At 26.3% G+C, this 14,644-nt stretch overlaps 1 protein-coding gene across 6 annotated transcripts in view; it reads right to left on the bottom strand.

Annotated features, from left to right (window-relative positions):
- Positions 1 to 14,644, bottom strand: part of LOC142320527 (calpain-B-like) — a 250,197-nt gene that overhangs the window by 30,283 nt on the left and 205,270 nt on the right. For all 6 annotated transcript variants that reach the window (XM_075358416.1, XM_075358413.1, XM_075358411.1 and 3 more), the window contains 2 exons: positions 10,852 to 11,105; positions 2,447 to 2,610 (listed from right to left, as the gene is read on the bottom strand). In XM_075358416.1, coding sequence (XP_075214531.1) covers positions 2,447 to 2,610; positions 10,852 to 11,105 — 418 coding nt within the window. The remainder of the gene's footprint in view (positions 1 to 2,446; positions 2,611 to 10,851; positions 11,106 to 14,644) is intronic.

The raw sequence follows: 14,644 nt of genomic DNA, 5'->3' as shown, positions 1-14,644 counted from the left end.
TAAATCAGTTAGTTTTCTTGGAAGAATTGCATGTCTTTGCTGCAAGATGACTCCATTTTAAAAAAAATAAAAATTTGACTAAGTATCACTTGGGCTGTTGTTCTATGTAGTGAAGTGCATTTTCCAAAAACATAAGTTAATATAAAGTTACAAGGCTCGGCTGATAAATTTTGCACGTATATGTGTAGAATGGGAATGAAAAGAGATATTAAAATGAAATAAAAATTAATAAAAGTACAATACCTTAGCTAAAAAACACAGTATTTATTTTTCAATATAATCCACGTTTACATTGATACACGTTTCCCAACACGTGACAAGTTTTTGCATTCCATTACTGAAAATTTCTGGTGGCCTTTTTTAGATTCAAGTGGCAACAGCTTCCTTCTTCTCATCATTGGTGGTGTAATGATTAGCTTTGAGATACCTCTTGAGATGAGTCACTTTGAAGCAAATTGTCCATCTCCTTTCGATGTTTCTCATCAGTCATAGAAACTGGTCGTCCACTGCGAGGGGTGCATCCTCAATTGTCGCTTTACCAGCTTCACATTCACAAAATTTCAATATCCACCTATTCACAGTACTCCTGTCAACAGTTTCACTACCGTAAACCACTTTTAAACAATGAAAAATATTCGTAGGATTCACATTTTCTGCTGTTAAAAATTCTATCACTGTGCACTGTTTTAACTGTGTTGACATATTGGCTGTATTTGACTCCATTTTAACTGCTACTGAAAACGAACAGGTTTCCACACGTTATTGCAGGTTTGTAGAGGGGGGATTTAGCTATCATGTGCTGCCACGCCCAACTCAATAGTACCTTTTGTCTCTGTGTGGCACGCTAGTGTGCAAATTTTATCAGTTGAGTCTCGTATTATACTAAAGCAGTCAAGTAATTTACCTACCTTTGCTGTAACGCTGTAAAGAAATTTCCATCTCCTTAGAGTTAAGATTGAAAATATAGTGGTTTTCATGTAATTTTAATTAAAAAATAGGCCTGCATTTTTCATGAACAGAAGAAAACCACAAATACACTTCATTTGTTTTTTAGTCATTTTCCTTCATATGCAATCTGATGTAGTAGCACTTAATAAAATAGCTTTTTTGAAATATGCAATTCTAATTTTATCTGTTTCATCTTCAGTCTATTACATGATACTTGTTCTGAGATCTTGGGCAACAGTTGTAAGTGTTTTGACTTATCTGTGTATCTAATTTAACACTTTACAACAAAACATGTTTTTTCTTAGAACTCATTTTAATTAACTGACAACGTAGACAAAATAAAATAGTTAATTTAAATTCTCTAGTACAATAAGTACAGTTTGCTATATAATACTCACAGAGAAAGTGAATATAAAACTGAATATATGTTAAATTATGTTCATAGAAATACATTACAGTTTATCAATGTTATGATAAAGAACAATTGAGCATCATTACTCATGTCACTAATTGGATACCATAGTGAAAGATTTCTTGGAAATTTCAATGGATCAGTGCTTACAAAAGTTTTTGGTTGATTCATTTTCTATACTGATATTGAGATAAACTCTATTTAATAACAGCATATTCTGTCAAAGTCTAGCAATAAAATAACATTTTATTTGTGTCTATACAGTGAAAAGACTGGGAATCAAAGACAAGCTGGACAATAAGCCTGTCAAATATATTTTATGATATTAAAAAAGATAACCTGTTAATAATAGATTTGAGACTTTTAAAACGTTTGGCTCATATGATTGGAAACTCTGATTACCAAAGCACGGATTATCTATCATGCCTACAGTGTATTTGAAAAAAGTTGTTATTCATTCAGTATGAAATAACTTTCATAATGTTTTTATCTCTCATAATTTTGGTTTCTATTTTATATCTTTTTAAGGGTAGTTAATCTCAGTATATCAGTTAAAATAATTTGCTTGACAATGATTATATAATGGAAGTTTACTTCCATTATATAATCATTCATTATATAACCATCGTCCATTCATAACCATTCATCATTATATAACCATTCAAAGCAGTTGTCTGAAATCAGTTTACAACTATCTGTAATTAGTAATAATATTAGAGAAATTAAGAAAAAATTACTTTACTCATAAATTATGATCACAATTTTAAGTCTAAACTTGGCCAACCATAAAGACATAAAACCAATGAAAAATTTAATCCGCCTTAAGAGTCAAATTCATACTGTATTAATACAGGGTGAGTGAGACAAGCGATTTTAAAAACATTAAAACGGTATACTTACAGATATATTACATTTTAATTCATATTTAACTAAGTTATTTTAAGACATGCAATATTTACCATCACAGAATTAATACATTAAAAACTGCATTCCCAATCCATGTAATTTTCACCATTCTACTTTTAGGTATTTTAATTTACTTACAATGCAATTCAATGCTACAAAATAAACAACTAAATAACTTACATGATAGACAGCAAATCCTATAGTTAAACATTCTGCACCCATCTTCCTTTGTGAACGTCTATTTTTCTGCATCAAACCTACAATAACGGTACATTTATCTTCGTCATCTTCTTCATCAACATCAGTTAAAGTTATTGTATACTGTGGATTGTGCCAGAATGTCTCTGCAAACATTAAAATGTTAACAAATCATCAATAATGAAAATAACTTTTGTGGAATATTTCAAATCCTTCTGCAAATGGCAAGTTTTTACATTTCCTTCCTTGTTTATATTTTTTCTTCTGCATTAAATCTACAAGAATATGGCATTTTTGGTAAAATTTTTCAGGATGAAATTTTTTAATCTTATTTGATAATTTCGATTTAAATTTCTGTAACTATTGTAATATTATTATTTAATTAAATATAATAATACTTTGAAAGACGATAGCAAAAGCTGATAGCAAAATATTTTTCTTCATTTATTAGAATTCGATGAATCCAAACTAAAAATCAGCTAGCAGCAGATAAAACACAAAACAACTTTAAAAATAAATCTATAACGCCTGAATTTTTTTTTATTTTTATCAGCTCAACTTTAGTTAGAATACAATTTTTATCATAAATATCATTATTATTATTATTATTAGTCATAATTTATTTTAACAATTTTTAAAGTATCCTGGTAAAGATTGCTCTTTATATTCAGAAAAAAGCTATTGCTGTATTTATGTGTTAATGGTTTTTAATTGAATGACATAAATAACTACTTTTAAATGATTTTTAGTTTTTACAAATAAAAATATAAGTATTGTTCAGACTGGATACCATACCACATATCCTGGATTGTAATGGTGGACATTCAACCTGCTAAATGGTTGAATTTAATATATTTAGTTAATCCCTAAATAGAGGTTTGTATTTTCACTTAGTGAAAATAACAATAATAATAATAACAATAATAATAATAATATATTTTAACTTAGATAATCTTCAATTCAGTCTTGAATTTTAATAAAATTACCTTAAAAAATTATAAACAGTTTTGATTTTCAACTATTATTAATACCATAATAATATTATTCAATATGAAATACAGAATTTATTTACATAATTTTAGGATTGAGAATTAAAAAAAAATACGGAATTTGTTTAATATTGTATCAACTTAAATAAGTTATTCAGACACTATTTAATCAATTATTACTGTTAATGTAATACTTGAATTTAAATTGTACAGATAATGTCTTTTCTCATAAAGTTTTCTCATAATTATTTTTATTTACATTATTACCATAATATATACATTTTTACTTACTACAATCCCAAGTAATTATTTTATAAATTTATCACCTTACATTTATTAATTAATAATCAGTTTTACCACTGAGATAATTGTAAATATTCGGTTTTTTAAGATAAGAAAAAATATATTCTATAAAATGTTGTCCAAAATTCACTTAATCATGATTACAAAACCATGCATAATGAGTATTTTATATATTATACTTAGAACAGATTTATTAATTTTTTTTTTTTAATTTTCAACCCTAGATCTAAAAACATAAAAATTCACAAATTCAGATAAAAGCGTTTTGTAAACCTTCATTAATTTATTTTTCATGTTAAATATTAGGAATATAACAAATATGAAAAAAATGGAATACAGTATTTTATAATCATATAGCAAAACACAAACTTGAATCCTGAATTTATTCCTTTATTCAGAATAAACAAAACCTACTTGATCAATCGCAACCAAATTTTTACCTGTTTCTTGGCAATCAAAGAAGATTTTTAGATATACTTCATTTCAAAAAATCTCAAAGGACTAACCAAACGATTGTTTTCAAATTTTCAGGATATATTTGTATTATACCATGGAAAGTTTTAAGCCACAGACCAAGGCCCTAGCTCCCTTGAAGAAATATTGAAAATATTCATTATTTCTTCACCTCCAAGTACAGTGAAGTTGTAAACTAATGATATTCATTAAGGAAAAAAAAGATTAACCCTTTTACTTCATTTTTATATTTCTGGCTCCATGGCAAAGTAATAAGTTATGAATTTTTGTCATCAAAGGTGTATGTAGTTTAGTTACCATGGCTACTATTATTCGATCTTTTGTAATTTAGTTTCTTTTTCAGGTTTCTATAATGCCTGAATACTTTATTATTTACCAATATTACTCTCAAAATCATGAGGGTAACAAACAGTGCAGGGGTTCAGGAGGTAGAGTCCTCTAGGTAGACGGGAATGGCAACTGAAGCAAGCTCTGCAGGTGTCCAAAGCGCCATCCCCCTGCAATGTGGGAATGGTGAACGAAGCGAGTTCTGCAGTTCTGGGATAGGCCCTGAGGAGCCCCTGAGTTAGTTCCAGGGTTTGACTGGGCCAACCTGAGTTCAGAGGGTCCAGGTTCTGGCTAGATGGGGCAGCTAATGTATATATATATATATACTACACTGAAATTAATCTTTTTAACATTCATACTATTCCTCTATGCAGTTAAATTATATTAAATAAACCACCTATTTCCAGAATATTAAGATAAGATATATCTTACCTTAATTTTTCAAGAAAGTATTTTTACAGGATCCCACACTCTCAGTCATAATTGAAATAATTCCTTATTGCATAATAAAAATAAAAATACTAAAATAATGAAAACTGCATATTAATTTAAACAAGTACTGCTAACTGTAAAAGTTTTTATAAGACAGCCTCCCTCAAACACTGTCTGATGGTTTATCAAACTGAAATTTTGTTTGTATTATATATGTAACATTTATAATATATTTAATTTTATGTCATCTTTATTAATTATTACTATGAGACATAAAATATTTATTGTTTATTAGATGGTCTACCATATTAGATAAACCTAATTTATTATTTTTATAATTTCTATAAAGTATGTATTTATTTTTCCTATGTAGATATCATAATCAGTATATTTAATTGAAAAATTCAACACAAACTGCTTATTTTATTATTGTTATTATTAGTTTTGGTTTTTAAATATTTTATTATGTGGTTATTAGGTTTGTTTGTTGGTTTAAATATTTATTTATTTTTAAGTATTAGTAATGTTTTTAATGATATTATCAGTGTGTAAATACTTTATATACATTATTTCAATCTTTTGTGTTTTATTATGCATTAGTAGTAAGGATATTAATGCATTTTGATAGTTTTTTTTTTATAAATATTATTATGTAATTAAAGTAGTATCAATCAATTTTCAACTGCTATAAGTCTTATGATGTTTATTTCATTATTTAACCTTTCTTTGTTATTATGTATGTATTTGATTGCTCTATTAATCATATTTATGTGTGTTAATTTTTTGAGACCAAGGGTGATATGATTTTTTATTAATTATTTTATTATTAGATGCAGGATTTCTATATACTGATGTTTCAATTTGTTTATTTTGATATAAACATCTGAATAATTTAAAATTTTATTATTATCTATTTCAAATGTAAATTTTAAATTTTCATTATAAGAATTTAATTTGTTTAATATTATTAGATGTTCATTGTTTATTACTGGGTTATATATAATGAGAATATCATCAACATACGTACTGTGTCTACATTAAAAACTTACATGTATGAGTAATGCTATGTACTAATTTACTGTCAAAATCCTGAAATATATTTCTTACATAATTGCTGATAATGGAAATCCCTTAAGTAAGGTATTTTTTTTTGTATATAATATTTGTTATTAAATTCAAAACAGTTTTGTTGACATATACTTATTATAATAGTGATAATACCTTTAATAAATTTTGGATCTTCTTGGTTATTTTTTATTATTTTTATGGTATGGTCTACAGATATGCTAGGATACATGTTAGTTATATCACAACTAACCATTCTAGTGTCTATTTACGTTTAAGCTATTTAATTTATTTACTAATTGGTAACCAATTTTTATATTAAATGTGTTAGGTAAATTAATTTTAGTTCTCAGGGGGTGGATTTAAAATTGATTAAAGGTTCCATTGGGATGTTTAATTTATGAATCTTTGGTAGTCCAGTTAATTTAATCTGTTCAAAAGAATATAATCTAGAATGGTATTTTAAATTATTATTATTATAATTAAAAATTGATCTGAATCTTTTTATTAAACCTTTTGTTACTTTTAGAAATTTGTTAGTCGAGTCATTCATTTCCTCAAATTTGTTATCAACAATATGTTGTTTCATTAAGTTATATTTTTCAACTGTCATGATAACCGCTGTATTTCTTTCACTTGATTTCACAATTATTAAATATTGTTTGTATTTAATTTTTCTCATAACAGATAAATTATTTATTGATTATTAGTTTATTAGTAAAGTTTGTTTTTATGGATATTGTAGCTGATATTATGTAACTGTTCCCTAACTGTAGGATTCATTCTACAGAATGAATGATTCTATAGAATTTATTTGAGATTCTACAATAATGCCATTAATAATGTTAATTTTATTATTATCATCAGTTAGGTTGAATTTAAATGCATTAGTGATGATTAACTTTTCACTATCATTAAAATTGATATTTGTTAAGTTAAAAACCTATTACTTATTATTCAAATTTTCTTGAGAAAGTATAAAATTAGGTTTAATTTATTTGAATTATTATTAACAAGCTGTTTCTGATAAAAAAAAATTGTATCATAATTACTTGTACTTTTATTTGTAATTTTGATTAAATTATACATTCAGGTTTAATGAGTCATCTTTTTTATGGTTTTTCTATATTAATTTCAATTAAATTTCTTATATTTAATAGAATTTAAATACATATATATATATATATATATATATATATATAATATATTATTATTTTTTACACTGTAATCACTGAAAATACTTTCTGTATCAAGATCAATTTTTACTTTCTGTATCAAGAATAATTTTTTCCTTGTATATACAAATCCATCACTTAGAGATTTCAAACTGTTCAGTTCTGTCTTTTTTATGTTCTCACCTATTTATTTGGAAATAAAATGAAGGGAATTTCTAAATGAAGGAAATTTCTAAATGGAAATGAAGGAAATCACTAAATGAAGGAAATTTGAGAAATTACTTAATGCAAGGTTCGATTTGTAAGGGGGTAATAAAAAATTTCATAAATTTTATTCTGAATCTTTTGAACAAAACAAAGTGAATCTTTATTAAATCAGATATGCCTTGTAATGAATGAAAACTGTTTCCGACACCAGCAACCCATGACAACAGTTTTGAAAGGCACCTATTTTAAAAGTTTTTCGTAGGATACCTCAGCAGTAATTATTGTTCCTGGTTCAATAAAAATAAATGAAATGGGTTTCCGGTTTCAAAAACCCATCATCTTCCAAATAATGTACCACAAAAATCCTCTTCTAAATGATGTTATGTGCTAAATGGATTTGCTTGATTTTTTTCCATTTGATGAATTTGATTGAATTTTCAATCTTACTTAAAGCTGACATAAGAAATTCAAATTTCATCAATAATTAGTTATACAATGCAAGATGTTCCACCTCTCTAATGAAGCAGTAAAAATATATACAAGTCAATACCATTGATTCTTTATTTGCAACAGTGGTCAACAATGAATTTATTACATGGTCAATATTTGCTGAATCTTATGTATTTTTCGCCACTGATTCTAAATATGAAGTCAGAATTTCCCTATCAGTCTCTGATTTTTTATAATTGCTTTTACTAGATAATTGCTCCTGATAAGTGATACACATATGATGCATGTCATATTTCTTTTTAAATGTAATTATGCCACTCATTAGTGACACATTACGCAGCATTTATGAATTTATCATGCTGGCTATGAAAAATCTCATCTACATCAGTCAAGTGCGAGCTCTTGGCTGTATAAAATTTAATGATGTAGCTACTTTTTCTCCGTAAAGTCAATGCACATATAAAATGTTTAAAGTTTTGTAATAAGAGTTTGTGGGTGTATTGCAGTGAACACTTTTAACAAAAATGCAACGCAGTTGCATTAACCATCTATCCAGTTGGCTACACTTGTGGTGAGGTAACATTAAAACCTTTGAGGAGAAATATAACTCCAGTAATAAAAAAAAATCATATGATCTATATTCTGAATGTAAAGTAGTACGTGATCAGAACAAGTACCTTGTTCCTCATATTTGCTCCAGTTCATATGTAACACTGTTGACTGGTTGGTTGCATGAATCCTGTCATATGACATTTGCAATTAGAATGGTTTAAAGTTTCCAATTCCAGTACTACCAAAAACATGGGAATTAGATGAAGATGAAACTGTTGATACTGAAGGTTGTGTAGATTTATCAGATGATGAACAAAGGAGAGACCCAGACTTTAAAGAACATACAAATACTGAACCATACTTAATTAATCAGTCAGAATTAATGATCTCATTCATGATCTACATTTATCTAAGAATCAAGCAGAAATTTTCACATCATGTCTGAAAGGATGGAATGTTTTACAACATAATATTAAAATAAGTATCTTCTGTGACAGGCAGTGTGAATTTGAATGTTTCTTCTTCCAATATGCAGGATTAGTTTACTGTAATGATGTGGAATCTTTACTAAAAGCTTTGGGACATATGCACCATCCTAATATATGGTGTCTTTTTATAGGCTCCACAAAGTAGCTTGAAAGCAGTCCTTTATCTAAGAAATAATATTCCATCAATCTCTTCAGCTCATGAAGCTTATGTGAAGGAGTCATATGAAAATATGAAATTTGTGTTGGATATGATTCAGTAGAGAAACATTTGTGGTAATATCTGTGAAGACTTGAAAGTGATAGCATTGTTACTTAGTTTACAACTTGGATATACTACATTTTTTTTCTACTTGTATGAGTGGGATAGCAGAGATAGGAAGAATCATTATGTTAAAAACGGGAAACACTGACTGTAAGAGAGAAGAATGTTGTGAGTCCAGCACTAGTAAAACCTGAAAAAGTTTACCTTCTGTCACTATACATTAGACTAGGTTTAATGAAAAATTTTGTTAAACCAGTGGAACTTGATGGGACTAGATTTTACTTTTTAAAAAACCAGTTGCCTAATATAAATTATGCTAAGATAAAGGAAGTTATATTTATTGGGCCGCAAATAAGAAAACTAATGAATGATGTAGAAAACTTTTAAAAAGGTTGTAAACATCTTCCTTAGGAATATAAGGTTACAAAGAACTTATAACCGAGCTTCTTAAAGATCATAAAGAACTTGGATATACTAAGTCACCAAAGATTCACTTCTTAGATTTTCATAAGGATTTTCTCCCCACCAACCTTGGGACTGTGAATGACAAACAAATAGAACGCTTTCACCATGTGCAAGCTTTCTTCAAATTGCACACTTCTTCAATGCTTGTGTTTACTTTTTAAAAATCCAAAAGAAGCATTTTAGGCATGTAAATTATTGTTATACTGCAGTCACAATGGTCTTTTCTTATAACAAAAAATGATAATTATAAAAAAACCTAAGCCTGATAGAAAGAAACCACTTACATATTTGAAATAAATATCAAAAATACTATAAAATTCAGCTTTTAACATTCTTGTAGCAAAAAAAAACAAAATTTTGTTTTCCAGTGTAATTTAAAGATCTATTTTGCACACTTAAGACTCAACCTGTATTTATAACAACTAGTCTCACTAACATCTCTGTACTATATGAAAAAATAAATATATGGAAATTCTACATTAACAACATTATTATAAAACAACAGTTTCCTTAAACATCGTTCACTTTTCAAACAAAATTCCCTTTTTTTGAACACAATCTTCTGTCAGTAGACCACTCACCCACTTTTCTCTTTATCATTAACATTTAGGCATTCAATTACACCTCTATCTTACAAATACCAAACTCCTATCAGCACAGACGCCTATTAGCACTTCTATTTTTCCTTTAACCATTACTATAGCCATAAAAATTTCATATATTCAAATCTGTTTCACACATTTCAAAAGCATTTTATTAAACCTTTTAAAATTAGAAAGAAGTATTAAACTGCTTCCTTATAGTCTTGTAGTTCCAGAGCTACTGAAGCTTCTCAGGAATTATATTTAGTATCCTGGACATTTAAGGTTGTAAGGATTAGAATTCCTAAATTTTAAAAATAAGGAAGAAAAACAAATATAAAGAACGAAAACCCCAATGACTGAAATTATGTCTAATAAACTGGTTCTTGTAGATCAATAAAGTTGAACAACACTGAAAATAGTTTCCTTGCATACAATTAGCATTTTATTAATGTCTGATATAGCAGTCAAAATTACTTAAAATTCATTAAATAATTTATGTAAACATACTATTAATTATTCATAAGAAACATAAGTAACATTAGTAATGAAACAAAATTTATATGAAGATTATTTTAAAACATAAAATACACAATTGAACAAACATTTACTCTTACCAAGATAATTTCTGCAACCACCTGCAGTGACTCCTCTTACCCACTCTCCTTCAAATACACTCATTTCCCACTTTTTTTTACTCTTATCTGTTAATTCATCTTCAATAAGTGAATCTGGATTTAAATTACAAATCTCTAATCTAGTATAGTATTTAATGAAATCTTGATAAGACATCCAAAACTCTCCATCATCTGAGAATGTCAGACCTATCTCTTGCTTTTCATGTTCTGGAATAAACCTCCACTCAGGAGACCTAGAAAAGTAAAAGATGATATTCCTATTTAGACCTTTTGTAAAATAAATGATAACTCAAATAAATGATAACTCAAATAAATATTAACTCCACAGTAGAAACAATAAGATATAATATTAGATAGTCAACTGTTAATATTCTAAAATTGTATCAAAATAAATTTTAATAGATAAACAAACAAGATGCTAGTTTGAAAACAATGGATAAACATTTTTCATGATTATTCCAAAAACAATACTACAACCCTATCTCAAACATAATTACTCCATAATAATTCATAATAATCCATAATAATTCCATGCTGACCCTCTCTTTCATCCAAAATTTTCCAAGTTTAAAACATGATCTAAATGTTTCATAACTACAAAATTCATCTTATCATAAAATACAACAAAAAAAATTACAGTTACTGTAATTGGAGGCATAACCCATTTTGACAGTACAAATAAATAAATAGTAAATTAATAAATAATTATCATCAGAGCAGCAACATATAGATAAATTATTAATCAAATTTCACTTTCTGCTTTTATATGGTTTTCTTTTTTTGCTAATAAAATAAGGATGCAGCTAATGACTTTCAGATATATCAATAAAAAAAAAAATCATTTAATTTAATATTTAATCATTTAAGTTATTGCAAAGAATCAACAAAAAATAAACCCATTATTAAACATGTAATAACATAATTGAACCTTATTAAATTTCAAAATCATTTTATACTTAATAATAAATTCTTGAGAAGAATGTTTAAAAATGCAATTTTGTTTAACAAACAAGTAATTTAATGTCTTAAGTCATGGAAGACTTAATAGTTCATAATGTTAAAATTGTTGCATGCAGAAAATAAAATTATGAATCAGATATGTTGAAGACACTTAAGTATCTAAAACAAATAGATTCATTCTGAATATAATTCATAATATTTAAAAAAATGGAATGATTTCCACAGAAAATATTTATACTGAAAAGTGAGAATAATAATAAAATTAACTTTTTATATAATTATATAAAAATGATAAAATTTTATTAAAACTGGAAATCTACAGAAAACCTATAATAATTATCAACGACTATACAAATCAATACATCCATTTCAACAAAAAGCTGCAACTTACAGTAATAAAGTATACATACACTTATAGTAGCATTAAAGTATACATAAAAATACTAAAGTAAATAAGGAACTTAATATAATAAAGCATATTACCATTAATAAAGGGGATATAAAAAACATTTAAATTAATTAATTGATGAAATTAAACATAAACAAACATACATAAAAAATAAAATTCAATAATATATGAAGTAAAAAATGATAACTACATAGCCACATCGTAAAATATGGATATTACGTTTGTAAATAAGATTATTTATTAAAAAAAAAACAATATTTTTTTTAGAAAATAACTATCCAGTTATAATTTTCTTTTAAAATGAATAAGAAAAAAATAAATATAATTGATAGGAATAAATTTGAACAAAATAATATTCATAATAAAACAGGTGTAAACACAAATAAAATAAGATGAAAAAGATTTTGATAATTTTTATGCAGGACTAAAAGCTTATAGAGATAAAAAACATTATCATCAGGATTACATCCAAGCATAAAAAAGTAATTAATAAATCAAACAACCCAGATTATCATAAAATAATATAATAAAATAAATGTTAAAATATGAGATATCAATAATAAAAATTAAATACTAAAAACTCATAATCCAAATTTTTAAGTTACATAGAAAAAATATTAATAATAACGCAATAAACAAACAAAAAAGATTTAAAAATGACGCTGAATAAAATAAATAAAATCCCTAATAGCATTAAAAAGTAAATTTTAATATCCAAAGGCAGAACCATTACGTAGGGCAAAACAAAGAATCAAATTATGTTTTGAGAATTATTAATAAGTTAATGACACTAATGAAGTAAAATTCCAGAAGAACGAAGATTTTACAATGGAATATTTAAAGCAGATACAAAAAAATAAAAATGATTAAATAAGCTAAACTTTAACTTACTAATATTTCTACTTTATGGATAATTCAATCAACAGTTCATGACGAATAAGACTTAATAAAATTCTACTAACAGATATTTTATTGCACAAACAGTTTCAATATTACTTCTAATTTTTTTCACAAATATTCACAGAAAACAGAATTAAAATTAATATACCAAGACATTAAAAAATATATTAGAACAAATTAAAAATCATCTACACATTCACCATAACACATCTTCAAGGCTGCTTGGGACACCCAAGGATTTGCAAGATCGTTGTTTTTCCACAAAATTAGACATGCAGGAAGCAGTGCAAAAGTGGCTTCACAACCAATAAAAATCTTCTTCTTGGAAGGAATATGCAAGCTTGTGGACCATTGGACCAAGGGCATTGACAAAGGAGGTGACTATTTAAAAAAATGATGTACATGTTGAACTCCTATGTTTGTCTAAAATAAATTGTAAAATGAAAAGTGTAGATAATTTTTGACTTGCCATTATAGTTATATACAATTAACGCACATAATAAGTAATATAATATAGTGTAGTAATCTGTAACAAATTCAGACTTTATTTATTACCTGAATTTTCAAAGATTATAGTTGATAATTTTTTTAAAATTATACAGATATATGAATGCATCACTGATACTTTGCTCCAACCTATCATTTATCATTAAATGGTTGCAAGCTGATGGCTATTTGTTGAATTGTGATTTCCATAAAACAAATTTAAAAATAAAATAAGAATAAAAAGTTATTAGAAAACTGTTTTTGTAAAGAAAAATTTTAAATTGAAAATGTAATCTCTGTTAGAGACAACCATAGGGTAGATACATTTACTAATGTAATCTATATTAGTTTACAGCAAATTAGAAATATATTTTTAAAATGTGACTAATTAACATACAAAAGAAAAACATAGACTTATTAAAATTTAAGTTTCTGTCACAAAGAATGAAGGTGATAAAATCATGAACAATGAAATATCTTCTGATAGAACTTCAGTAACCATAAGGCTTAATTTTTAGAAGGCTACACAATAAATGTGCTAGTTAAAGAATTCTTTCTATGAAGCCAATCATATTTTTTTTATTGCACAGAATTTCCTTTTAGATTTACAAAACAAAGCCTGTTTAATTGAAGAAAACTGAACAAATGCAGATTAGCTACTTTTAAATACAGGATTAAAAATCGTTAAAATAAAACAGCATTGCTTAACACATGTTAGATGTTCAATATGCATCAGCATATTAAATACACTCAAATTACTTTGAAGATAGTCTATTACTATTTCTAGTCCATAAATTTTATTTTAGTAACTATTTTTCATTCCTAAAACCTTTTTTTATAGTTTCCACAAACCTGGTCTCATATTATATGAGATTAAAATTTCACTAAATAAATATTTTAATCTATCAACACATATTAAATACATTATATAGATAACATAAAGAAATGGATAAGTATGCTACTACGTGGATAAAAAAAGGAAGCTGCACAAGCATTTGCCAGGATGGATCAAGGGAA

The sequence above is a fragment of the Lycorma delicatula genome, chromosome 2 (assembly GCF_047948215.1).
Source record: "Lycorma delicatula isolate Av1 chromosome 2, ASM4794821v1, whole genome shotgun sequence".
Lineage (NCBI taxonomy): Eukaryota > Metazoa > Arthropoda > Insecta > Hemiptera > Fulgoridae > Lycorma > Lycorma delicatula.
This window is presented reverse-complemented; position numbering and strand designations above follow the sequence as displayed.